Genomic DNA, 13338 nt, shown 5'->3' with positions numbered 1-13338 from the left:
TCATCGTCGTTGTCATCTGTCCCTCCTCCATTTTACAATGAAGTGATTTCAGCACTTTCCATCCCACAGACTCTTGATTGCCTATACCTCTGAGACACTGACAGTGATAAGCTCATTACTGTGGGCTGACAAAGACTATGTTGAACAGTTGGATAATCTTAATCCATTTTCAGCACGCATGAATGGAAAGGCTGCAAACACCTGCCATCTCTCAGTCAGTAAAGATGGATTGTACTGGTCTGTTAGCATCTAGTTAACCAGAATGGAAAGTGTTCAATGTGCTGATCTTTTGTTTCACTGCCTTTAAAGCGAGCATTGCAAGATGAGCAAAGCAACTAATAAAAATGTGTGCTGTAGCCTTTATGATCCAGGTTCATCTATGCACTGTAATACAAACTTGTACATTTACTTGATGGCTAACCACAACCGCACTGATTTTATCTTGTAACTGGGGATATGACACAATGGAGGGGCTTCATGGGATGGTTAAGCAGCACCAGATTGGGATGGCACTGGGATGGATGTAGTTGTATACAGGCCCAGACCCTAATGACCACCAGTTTCTTCTCTGGGATGCCTCACTGGTGTAGAGTGCTAGAAATCAAGTTACCTCACAAATGTTAAAAGATTTTTTTAAAGTATGCAGAATTTCACCAGTTTACTCATTTTCATGGCATTTGGACCAGGTTTCTGTACATAACAGAAATTACTATTATACCACTGAGCTGTCAACATTAAGTTCTAATGGTGTTATAAACTACCCCTTCATGATCCTTCCTTCGCTACTTTAGTTTACTTGCAGAAGGTACAGTGTGGCTGTTTCACACTTTATAAAGTATATTTCTGCATTAGAAGCAGAGGTTTATGACAACCGCTAAAGGAAAAAGAAACAGGCTTTCTTCGGGTTGAAGCTGGGTTTTTTTCCCTACACTGCAGAGAAGAGAGACAGTACCTGGTCTGATAGCTTTTCCCTATCTCATACAATCCCAAGCTGCCCAAATACCTGGGATTCAATCACATTGTTATTGGCAGGCCAAAAGACTTTGTCAGTCATGGCTGGTCCATTAGTCAGCAGGCCAATTCGCTACCTCTTGCTGTCCAAAGCTCCCTTGGCTCCAGTTCATCTGCACTAAAGCTTGAACATGCAGTTGTGGAAACGGCACTAACCAGAAGTGTCAGGCAGCTTTTAAAAAGTACTCCAATGTATTGACAATACTCTGTTTTTAAATTTTTTTTTTCCATTTTGTTCCATGATCAAAAATACACCATGATTTTACAACATGCCTTCTGTAAAGGACATTGCTGATCCAGTTACAACGTTCTAGCAGCTTTATAATCACTATTACTGATGCTGTGCTATTAACTTCCAGATTTCTTTGAACGGAGTTCTTAAAATATTTCTCATGTTCCTGACAGAATTCTATATGTTCAGATATCTAGCCTTAATGTGATGGAGGTTTAATCTAACCTGAACAGTGCAGGGTACGCAGTTGTCTGAGTTAGCTTCAAACACAATAGGGTTACTAAGTTGAAATTCAATAGGTTTTTCAGATTTATTTTTATTAATTGTTTTTCAGTTACAACACTACCTACTGTATAAATAGAAACATAATCATATTTGTTGACAAGGACTGTTCTTCCCCCTGTGACTGTTCATTTCATTCTTCAGTTTTGCTTTCAATGATTAGAACTAAGACTTATGTTCAGTATGGCTAGCAGCATTTCAGGGACAATAAATATTTTGGGTAAATAAATACATATTTTGGATCATTTTAAATATAGTCCTACTACTTTAGGTTTATTTGTTGCACTTCTGAGTACATGGTTGAAGTTAAATTTACATGAAATGGAAGAATAATATCAATATTCAGGTAACTTGACTGTTTAATTTTTCCAAAATTCATTTCAGAAAACTGATGGTGGCCTGAATTATCTTCCCTGTACTGTTTGGTCAAGTCCTTTTATGTACAAAGAAATTTTATGCTTGACCATCTTATTTTTGTTATTTATAAGAAGACCTTGTACAGGCATCTCTAATGCAGTTGTATGTTTTGAAAAATGTTTACACTCCAAATCAGAAGTTTTTTTAATTAATGACCGGGAAATAAATGCATTTAACTTTTTGATACATTGTTAGGAGAAAACATTACATATCAAATGCTGTAATTGGATGGTGGTTAATGACATGGATAATTAAGATAGGCTGAATGGAGTCTCTCATTTATCATGATGCTGTTTTGTGAGTTGTTCCACAGTTGGATCCTACTCTGTATACCAGAATTTTGAGCAGAAGACCAACAGGCCCTTTTGCTTTTGGATTAGTGGTGCTGGAAGAGCACAGCAGTTCAGGCAGCATCCGAGGAGCAGCAAAATCGACGTTTCGGACAAAAGCCTTTCATCAGGAATAAAGTCCTTTGATCCTACTTCACTGTTCAACAGTTCATAGTCTTATCTCCCCTTTGCTCTCTGTCCTGAAACCCCTCACTCTCACTCGGAGAAAGTGAGGACTGCAGATGCTGGAGATCAGAGTCAAAAAGTGAGGCACTGGAAAAACACAGCTGCTCAGGCATCATCCAAGGAGCAGAAGAATCAATGTTTCAAGCATAAGCTCTTCATCAGGAATGTGTGTGTGTGTGTGTATGTGGGTGGTGGGGGGGGAAGGTAGCAAGGGGGCCTAGTCAATTTGACTAGTTTCCTCATCTCTCCTCCCACCACCTTATCCCACATCCAATCCTCCAGCTTGGCCCTGCCCTCCTACCTGTCCATCTTCCTTCCCCTCTATCCACTCCACCCGCCGCTGTGACCTATCACCCTCCCCACCTTCATCAACTTCTCACATTCTGACATTTCACAAACATTCCTGATGAAGAGCTTTTGCTTGAAACGTCGACTGGCTGTACTTTTCCAGCACCACACTTTTTGACCCCTAACTCTGCTGTTCATCAAAAGTCAATATAAATCGGCCTTTCTTCTTCACAAGGGAGAAGCATTCCACAGACTAACATGAGGAGAAAAGAGTTCTACTCGTACCTGTATCAAATAGGAAACCATTATTTTTAACTCGGTTTTTCTTTAATTCAAACCTGATCAGGTGTATCCTAGACCTGTGGGAAGCGAGAGAAGTGATTTCTGGGCCCCTTGCTGAGATATTTGTATACTTGATAGCCACAGGTGAGGTGCTGGAGGTTGGCTAACATGGTGCCACTATTTAAGAAAGGTGGTAATGAAAAGCTAAGGAACTATAGACCAGTGAGTCTGATATCGGTGGTCGGCAAGTTGTTAGAGGGAATCCTGAGGGACAGGATGTACATGTATTTGGAAAGGCAAGGACTGATTAGTGATAGCCAACACGGTGTTGTGCGTGGGAAATCATAAACCAAAAAGTGGATTGAGTTTTTTGAAGAAGTAACAAAAAGAATTGATGAGGGCAGAATGGTGGATGTGATATATATGGACTTCAGTAAGGCATTTGACAAGGTTCCTCCTGGTATTCTGGTTAGCAAGATGGAATACAGGGAGAACTAGCCTTTTGGATACCGAATGGGCACAAAGGTAGAAAATGGAGGGTGGTGGCAGAGGATTGCTTTTCAGACTGGAGGCCTGTGACCAGTAGTGTGCCACAAGGATCAGTGTTGGGTCCACTGCTTTTTGTCATTTATATAAATGATTTGGATGTGAACATAGGTGGTATGGCTAGTAAGTTTGCAGCTGATACCAAAATTGGAGGTAGAGTGGACAGCAAAGAGGGTTATCTGAGAGTACAACAGGATCTTAATCAGATGGCAGATGGAGTTAGTTTAGATAAATGTGAGATGCTGCATTTTGGAAAGGCAAATCAGGGCAGGATTTACACACTTAAAGATAAGGTCCTGGTGAGTGTCGCTGAACAGAGACCTTGGAGTTCAGGTTCATAACTCCTTGAAAGTCAAGTCTCAGGTAGATAGGATAGTGAAGAAGGCGTTTGGTATACTTTCCTTTATTGGTCAGAGTATTGAGTACAGGAGTTGGGAAGTCATGTTGTGGCTGTTGTCTGAACTAAACTCCACCTGCCGCTCCTCAATCCATTAGCTCATTTAATCAAGGCCCGATTGTACACCGAGATAACCTTCTTCACTGTCTACTACACCACAATTTTGGTGTCATCTGCAAACTTATTAACCATACCTCCTATATTCACATCCAAATCCTTTATATAAATGACAAAAAGCAGTGGACTCAACACCTATCCTTTTGGAACACTGCTGGTCACAGGCCTCCAATCTGAAAAACAATCCTCTATCACCACCTTGTCTCCTAACTTCCTGTGCTTGATGTATGAGTGACATTTTGATATCAGCCCTGATTGCCACTACTTTGTGAAGCACACTTGAGGGTCAACGAATCACAGCTTATACTGTCGATTTACTCTGGGCAGCATAAGGAAGCAGAAAGGTAAAAACAATGACTGCAGATGCTGAAAACCAAATACTGGATTAGTGGTGCTGGAAGAGCACAGCAGTTCAGGCAGCATCCAACGAGCAGCGATTTCGCTGCTCGTTGGATGCTGCCTGAACTGCTGTGCTCTTCCAGCACCACTAATCCAGTATAAGGAAGCAGACCCAAGCCTTAAATAAAACAGAATTATGGATGTTGAAAATCTGGAACAAAAACAAAGTGCTTTCGAGATCAGTGACTCTTCTGGACTTGACGTGTTAACTCCTTCTACAGATGCTGTCAAACTTGAGTTTCATACAGCAATTTCTCTTTTTTGTTTCAGTGTCAAATTTATAACAGCCAGAACAGAGATTGAATCATGTACTGTTGGTGTTATTTTGAATACTACATTGGCCATCTACCAACTGAGCTAACTGCCACATCTCACCCCAAATGATTATTGCACACACTAGAAACACTTGCTCTGGTACTTTATTCTTTCAAGATTTAAACAACCAGAATTCTGTTCTTCCAACTCAGAATTGGCTGTTCAATGAACAAACAAATGCTTAAATTAAAAGTAACAAATTGATTATTATTGTACCACATCTTGACTGAACACAACAAGTAACTTTTTTAAAAAAATGTATTCATGCAGGCATCACTGGCAAGACCATCATGTATTGTCTATCCCTAATTGTCTGAGAAGGTAGCGTTGGACAATTTTGAATTGCTGCAATTTTTTGCGTGTATGGTAGTCTCACAGGAATTTTGGATCTGTGGTTTCAGGACGTCACCCCAGCAATGATCAAAGTATATGTGCCCAAATCAGGAAGGTATGACTAAGACCTTGGTGGTGATGGTTCTCCCATGCACCTGTTGCTCTTGTTTTTTTAAATTGATTGTGGTGCTGTTGAAGAAGCCTTAGTGGATTTTAAATTAATTTCTAATTATTATTAGCAAACTTAAACCATGTGGTCAGAGATCGAAGCTACTAAATTATTCACCCAGTCTTGCAACTTTCAGCAGCAGTGGTCACTTGAGCAGGAATCTAAGAAATTGTCTCTTTGGGAAGAAAATATAGAGCAGCTCAGTGGCTCAGTGGTTAGCAATGCTTCCTAACAGCACTAGGGACCCAGGTTCGATTCCAGCCTCAAGCGACTGTCTGTGTGGAGTTTGCACATTCTCCCTGTGTTTGCGTTTCCTCCCACAGTCCAAAGATGTGCCGGTTTGGTTGGATTGGCTATGCTAAAGTACCCATAGTGTTCAGGGATGTGTAGGTTGGGTGCATTAGTCAGGGGAAAATGTAGGGCAATGGGTCTGGGTGGAATGTTCTTCGGACGGTAGGTAGAGGTTTGTTGGGCCAAATGGCCTGTTCCCACACTGTAGGAATTCTGTAGTTCTAACCTACTTTGGTTGGGCTAGACTACATAATTAAATGGTTCAAAGTCGCAAAATATAACTAGTTTCTTTGATACCTCATGGGAGTTGCAGGACTTTAACCTGTCTCTCAAGAATCATACAGTAATGAGGCCATTAAGCCAACAGTTCCCATGTCACAACCTTGTGATTGTCTCATTAGACCTACTCCTGTGCTTGTTCTAAATTGATCCATTCCATTTTGAAAGTCACTATTGAAAGTTCAATTCTTTATTGGGCAGTTACATGACTATACTCCAATGAAGAATGTTAACTATTAGAGCAAAACTTTCAAGACTGGTTATGCCTTCAACTTCCCCTGTCTCTGAAATTCACTCTTTAAATTTCTCCACCCACTCCCTCTCTCCTTTTAAATGTTATTTAAAATTGACCTCACCCAGACCTACAAGTTACATGGCTCTGTCAAATTTTGCTTCATACTGCTGCTGTAAGTGTACCTGAAGGTATTTTATTCCAAAAGTACTATACAAATCTAAGCTTGATCATTACCATTTTCCAGTTAATGATCTATTTATGATCACAGATCTATGATCTCCCATTTCAGTGCACGTGGATGGGACATGCTGTTACATATTCTACTTTTGCCTTGGCCAAGATTAATCTCTCATCCATCTCCATCCATGTATGATCGCACCCTGGTCTGCTATTTGTGAAATTTTGTGTGGGCCAACAGACTATCAAATATCCTCACAAAGGTGAATTGAATTATCTGAAATCACAACCCCCACCTCCCGTAGACCTATCATGAGAGTCCTGTATCTTACAATTATCTATCTGCCGAGATCATACCTGAGAGCCGTCCACTTGAGCTGACTACAATTCCACTCTTGTGCAGTAGGTGGCAGCTTTGCACTGGCTAGCGCTGCTTCCAACATCCCATCTCCCTTTACACATTATACAAATGTTAACTCTGAACTTCAGGGGTAAATGTGATTAAATTAACCGTTACCCCATATCTGTTCATAGATTTTTGGGGACTAAACCTATCTCAGATTTAAAATTAACAGGTGGAAGGCAACATCATAGCAATTTTCACCTGCTCCACCTTCTTCCATCCTGATAATCACATTATACAATAATAGTAATAGAGTTACTGAGCAATAGATGATCAATCTCGATAGATGAGTCTACAACAGACACAGGGCAACAAAATCCTGGGAACCAGACTTCCAAAATCTTCTACCTCCAAACATATTCACAATTCACCAGCTCTCAAATTACTCCTCATCTCTCAAATTGTTATCTAACTTGCAGGTGAATGAATTAACACTGATATTACCAGCTAAAGTTTAACATCAACTGAAATATCTTTGGGCTGAAAATAATTTCAACTGAAAAGTGAGATGAATGAACAAAATAAGACAGGAATTGTACTTTGTCTTGCTGCAAGTCCCATTCAACCCTCCATCAGCTTCAGTTGGTGTAATATTTTGATTTTAAACTTCTCACTCACGTTTTCAAATGCCTCCATGTCCTTGAGGCCTCCCTATCTCGAACTTCCCTCCAACCCACCTTCCTACCTTCCCAGTCTGAAGTTATCAAATTTCAGTTTCTTAAGCATCCATGAATTGTAGGCAGCTATGCCTCCAGCTGCTAAAAGCCAACTCTGGAAGTCCTTTCCTAAACGTCTCTACTTGAAAACATGCCTTAACATTCTACCTCTTTGACTGAACCTTATGTCAGCTGTTTTAATGTAGCTAACTCATTTCTGTTATATAACAAACTTATGAGGTGCCTTCAGATGCTTTATTAAAGACACCATATAAACTCTAGTTATTGGTGTCAATCTCCCCCATCACACGAGGAAAATCAGATGTAACTGGATGGAAGACAATTCAATCCGCATTTGAAAGTCAATGATTCATTGCGTGCTTAATATTTCCGTGAAAAAGTCCTAAATATTGTTTTTTTTCCACCAGAAATTGCCCATGTTTGTGTGTCATAGTGTAATTACATCCACCTACCAGTATTAGTGCTGTTGGTAGGGTCGAGTCACAATCAATGTGACAAATTTACATAGTGTTTCCATGCTAATTATGGACCTTGAAATTTATAATAGCAAAAATATTGAAAGGAAATGTCCATAAACGCAATGCTTTTATTGTAGATAGATACACAGTAGATGCCTATCAGCTGAAAAGATTAGAATGTACTTTAATCAGCAGCCACTCTGCAATTAATACTTCACAATTACTTTGGCAAAACAAAAGGTATTTGCACGTTGGAGTGTTGCCATGTAGTATCTACATTACAGAAATATTAAAAGGCACAAAATCAAAACCTACATTTACAAAAATGAATCTGCAGTCTATCCCACTAAAGTATACATTTCATGAGAGCCTGAAATTTGTTTCTAGACTATTTCAAAATGTACAATAACAGAGTAGAAACCTTCTTCCATCACTTTCATATTCAGTACAGATTAGGACACAGTGAATGGGTCAGTGTCCTAACTTCACAATGACTTTCATATTGCTTATATTAAAAAAATTGTGTCAAAGTCTGGCAGTTAAATTGACAACAGTTATTAATCTGTGCATTTCCCAAGGCAACACCTGCACCAGAGTCCACTTGCCAACCAACCAGCACTTGTTTCTCTTGCAATATAAATGATGGTTTTCTGTTGAATTTGTATTCTTATAAATAATGAGTGTAAGGTGAAAAGCTTTGACAAAATGTATCTTTTTTAGCAATTATCAAGTTCCTTACCAGCAAACAACTTACAATAAGCAAATTCTTTGTTTAAATCTTGTTGGCCCACGTGAACAGCTCAGGGTTCAACAACTGCAGTTTTAATGTGAATGGTGTCAGGACAATGTTAAGAATCTCCTTCACGGCTCAAGACAATTCCAAGGTCACAAGGCATTCCTGTTAGTTATTTACCAGTGAATCACTTATAATTTATCATTTGCATGATCAGCTGTAAATTTGCAGACAAACACAAATGTGACTTGAAACTACATTTCTGTTAAATAGATGGTATAAGTCTTACATCTGTATGCAATCATCCTCAATAATGGAAATTACAGGATCAACACATTTTAAATGAAAATTATCCATGTAAACATAATGCTTTAAGGACACTCCCAATCAGTGGTGATGCTACAGCACCGATCTCGGCAGGAAGAAGTCACTACAATATAAAATACTGCAATGAATTTAATAAACATTCAATTTTTCCAAATTGGAGAAATCTAGAGATGTAATTGTGACTGGAATGAAAAACAATCTTTAACCTAATATTTGCTTCGAGTGCCTTTTGTCATGCTTTAGGTAATCTGAATCGTAGGCACTTTGACAGGTCTAACAGCTTTGAGTGCTAAGGTGATATTAACAACAAGTATAGCCATGTTGCATTGGTGTGTTCGATAGATTATCTTCAAAGGGTAACTGATGTCCAGATAAGCAAGTTTTCAAAAATGCATCTTGCATCAGAACAGATCTTGATGAAAGATTATTAATCGGTTAAAGTTTGTTAACTCTGTTTGTCTCTCCACTCAAAACAGGATTGCTTTTTTCTCTGAGGAGTTATAACAAAGGTTGGCACATTCCAGTTTACTTTCCACAGTCAAAGACCTGAACAGTATGGAGGTGAGCTGCAAACAGAAATGTGCAGCATAAGCTTAATGCTGAGATGAAGGTCCTTTTTTTGCAAAAAGAAATATAACATCTTACATCTGGACACAGGTCACTGCTGAGTGGAGTGATACACAACACAAAAATAACTGCCAGAAACTAAGCTTCAAATTAAAAACCTGTCTCTTCTAATTTGAAAACGTGTTTTTAGTTCTCCTTCTCTGGACTCCAATGCTGTCACAGTTAGTAGTTCGAGGCCACACATACTTGGGAAATAGACTGTACGATTCTGCAGAAAGCAAGCATTAGAATTGCCTTCTTTGAGAGAGTTAAGAGCACAGCAGCTGTATAATCCGCAGATAAATACCTTTTGGTTTAGTGTATAACATTGCAGGTTCTGCATTCACAAGAAACGCCAATACTATTACTACAATGATACTGTGAGGTCATCACAAATTTACCTTTCCAAAAATAAGGTTAGTAATTAGAATACAACAGTTCACCATGGTAGTCAGTCCAGCTCTAGCAGCCCATTAACTGTTAACCTCAGACCTTCAATGCTAAATAGGCGAGAAAAGTCCATTTCCAATTATTCTCATTATTTAGATGCAAGATGCCAGCTGTCCAGATTCCTAAACCCAGGGATGTATCCAGGGGCTGCAGTTATAGATGTTGTAATGCTTCTTGTCCTTGCTCTGTGACAATCCCATCATGCTCTGAAATTCCCCAAACTCCTTGATATCCCTGCAATCGATGACGCGTTTCTGCTCGCTTGTCTCGTGAAAATAAATTAAACCTGGGCAAGACACAAAAACAAATGACATTTATTTCACAGCAATGTATACTTCAAAGTCCATATCATTTGTTAACTCTCACTCCACTCAAAGAAGAACAGAATCAATTGGAACATAGCTGTAAAATAATTCAATGGAAAGCAGCATGTTAAAAATAATCAGTGGTCACAAACAAGTTTCATATCCTAGAAAATGAAATGCTGGGTCAAAATCCTGGAATTTCCTCCCTTCCTAACAAAGTGGTCAACCTACAGCACATGGACTGCAGCAGTTCAACCACTGATGAATCACCGAGGGAGTTGCTGTCAGGGCTCAGGGGTACAGCGGTGACCTTTGGCTTCTAACATGACTCAAGAACTCCATGTTGGAATCCACAGAATTGCCCTGTACATTAACTGCTCAAAGCCATAACAGATCCATTAACTGCTTGGAAAATGCTGGTCGAAGGGAACAATTACGTAATTATATTATTTATAATGACCAAATGATGCAACTATCTAATGTTGAGCTAAAGATCTGCCCCTTTAAATACCCAAAGTCCAACTGCTGTTCAGTAAATACTAGGTGAGGTCAGAGATCAACTGCTGCTCCAAATATTAGTGTAACATTGTTTTCAAAATAAAGTGGTGATTGATGAAGATCACTCAGGAGGGACAGATATTTTGATTCCTGAGTTAAAATTACTGTTCCTTTACACTTGTATATACACATAAATTTAAGTTGAGGTTTTATACTTTGGGAAGTATACTGGTCAACTTCAAATCTCCTGACAGTAGATCTAATGTTTGTAAATTGTTTTGCCTCTGGAACAAATCTGTGGCGGTGGGAGCTTGCACGCACAAACCATTTTTAGGTTTTAAAGTCAGTATATCTTAAAGTCAATATTTTTAAAGTCAATATATCTTAAAGTCAGCAGCATTGACAAAAGGAGGCCATTTGGCTAACAATGTCTCTGACAGCTCTTTGAAAGAACTAACAATGGGTGGTGCTCCTCGACAACTTGTTTTTGCAGATGGTTACAGGTTTTAACTAGAGTCACTCACACGAAGAGTTGCTTCTGCTTATTGGGTAATCCCGAACAGCGTTACAATTTCAGGATAAGAACGAGGATGAAGGGAAATGTCTCCTGTCAAAGGGTTTGGAATGTTCTGTCGCAGAGGGTTGTGTGAGCTCAGCTGTTGGAGCTCAGCTGTGATGTTACTGAACAGTGAAGCTGTTCAAGGGGCTGAATGGCCTGCTCCTACTACTTACATTTTGACAATGAACTTTAGCTGCTCTTTTGATGATTGACCAAATGCAACTGATCTAAGTTGTTTTATTTTAATATTTTTAAATGTGTCCCTCTTTTTGAATCTTGCAAACTAGAATGACCTAATATTAAAGATGTTTCTTCACCTGACCCAAATCCCCTTACAATTTAGAAATTACTTAGCCCGAAATGATCTAACCACATTGTAAAAACATGATAAAACCTGCTTAATAACAAAGGAATATTTATTAATTTACGACTTTAGAAAGTGAGAAATTCAGTTTTGGAAAGGGAAGAACGAGGCAAAGATTTTGGATCTCCTGCTGATAGTTTTGCTGGGATGTAGAACGAGGGACTTCTGTATTAGAGAGAGACGAAAGCATGGTTATTAAAGCAAAGTTGGTGGAATAAGTGGAAAGCTCTTTCAAAGAACTGGCTCAGGCACAATGGGCCAAATGACTTCTTTCTGTGCTGTATCACTTGGTATTTTGTGGTTACTTAGGAAATGATACAAAATACAACCTCCTTCCTCACCATCTCAGCTCCCTTCCCACTCAGAATAAAACTGTACCAAGGAATGATTTGGAGATACTGGTGTTGGACTTGGGTGTACAAAGTTAAAAATCACAACACCAGGTTATAGTCCAACAGGTTTAATTGGAAGCACACTAGCTTTCGGAGTGCGACAACCGCCTGATGAAGGAGCATCGCTCCGAAAGCTAGTGTGCTTCCAATTAAACTTGTTGGACTATAACCTAATGTTGTGAGAGTTTTAACTTTTTACCAAGGAAAACAGCATACTGCAAATGCTCAAAATTGACAATAGAATCAGAAAATGCTGGAAACAGATAAGACAATATAAGACCATAAGACATAGGAGTGGAAGTAAGGCCATTCGGCCCATTGAGTCCACTCCACCATTCAATCATGGCTGATGGGCACTTCAACTTCACTTACCCGCACTCTCCCGTAGCCCTTAATTCCCCGAGACAACAAGAATCTATCAATCTCTGCCTTGAAGACATTTAGCGTTCCGGTTTCCACTGCACTCTGCGGCAATGAATTCCACAGGCCCACCACTCTCTGGCTGAAGAAATGTCTCCGCATTTCTGTTCTGAATTTACCCCCTCTAATTCTAAGGCTGTGTCCACGGGTCCTAGTCTCCTGACCTAACGGAAACAATTTCCTAGCATCCACCCTTTCCAAGCCATGTATTATCTTGTATGTCTCTATTAAGTCTTCCTTTAATCTTCTAAACTCCAATGAATACAATCCCAGGATCCTCAGCCGTTCTTCATATGTTAGACCCACCATTCCAGGGATCGTCAGTGTGAATCTCCGCTGGATACGTTCCAATGCCAGTCTGTCCTTCCTGAGGTGTGGGGACCAAAACTGGACACAGTACTCCAAATGGGGCCTAACCAGAGCTTTATAAAGTCTCAGTTGCACAATGGTGCTTTTATATTCCAACCCTCTTGAGATAAGTGACAACATTGCATTCGCTTTCTTAATCACAGACTCAACCTGCATGTTGACCTTTAGAGAATCCTCGACTAGCACTCCCAGATCCCTTTGTACTTTGGCTTTACGAATTTTCTCACCGTTTAGAATATTATTATGGCTGAATAATCTTTCAACAGTTGTATTGAAAGATCCTCAAACTGTAACATTAATCGTTTTTCCCTCTCCACAAATGCTCCTAGACTTGCTGAGTATTTCCAGCACTTTCTGCTTTTACTGGATAAAGGGACCTGCTCATTGAAGAACAGGTTGAGCTTTACAAATGCTGTGATGGAGAGTGAGCAGGGGTATGCATGAGGGAAACTAACTCTATCTCACATTCCTGTCAAACCCAATGGGATTCCG

The 13338-nt window shown here is 39.5% G+C and overlaps 1 protein-coding gene across 4 annotated transcripts in view; it reads right to left on the bottom strand.

Moving 5' to 3' along the window:
- Positions 1-7931: 7931 nt before the first annotated feature.
- The window catches only part of rilpl1 (Rab interacting lysosomal protein-like 1), a 48285-nt gene continuing 42878 nt past the window's right edge, over positions 7932-13338 (bottom strand). For 2 of the 4 annotated variants that reach the window (XM_072587615.1, XM_072587617.1), the window contains one exon: positions 7932-10225. In XM_072587615.1, the coding sequence (XP_072443716.1) occupies positions 10093-10225 (133 nt within the window). In that variant the 3' untranslated portion in view covers positions 7932-10092. The remainder of the gene's footprint in view (positions 10226-13338) is intronic. The other 2 variants (XM_072587616.1, XM_072587618.1) reach the window with 1 other exon arrangement.

This window comes from Chiloscyllium punctatum, chromosome 17 (assembly GCF_047496795.1).
Source record: "Chiloscyllium punctatum isolate Juve2018m chromosome 17, sChiPun1.3, whole genome shotgun sequence".
NCBI lineage: Eukaryota > Metazoa > Chordata > Chondrichthyes > Orectolobiformes > Hemiscylliidae > Chiloscyllium > Chiloscyllium punctatum.
This window is presented reverse-complemented; position numbering and strand designations above follow the sequence as displayed.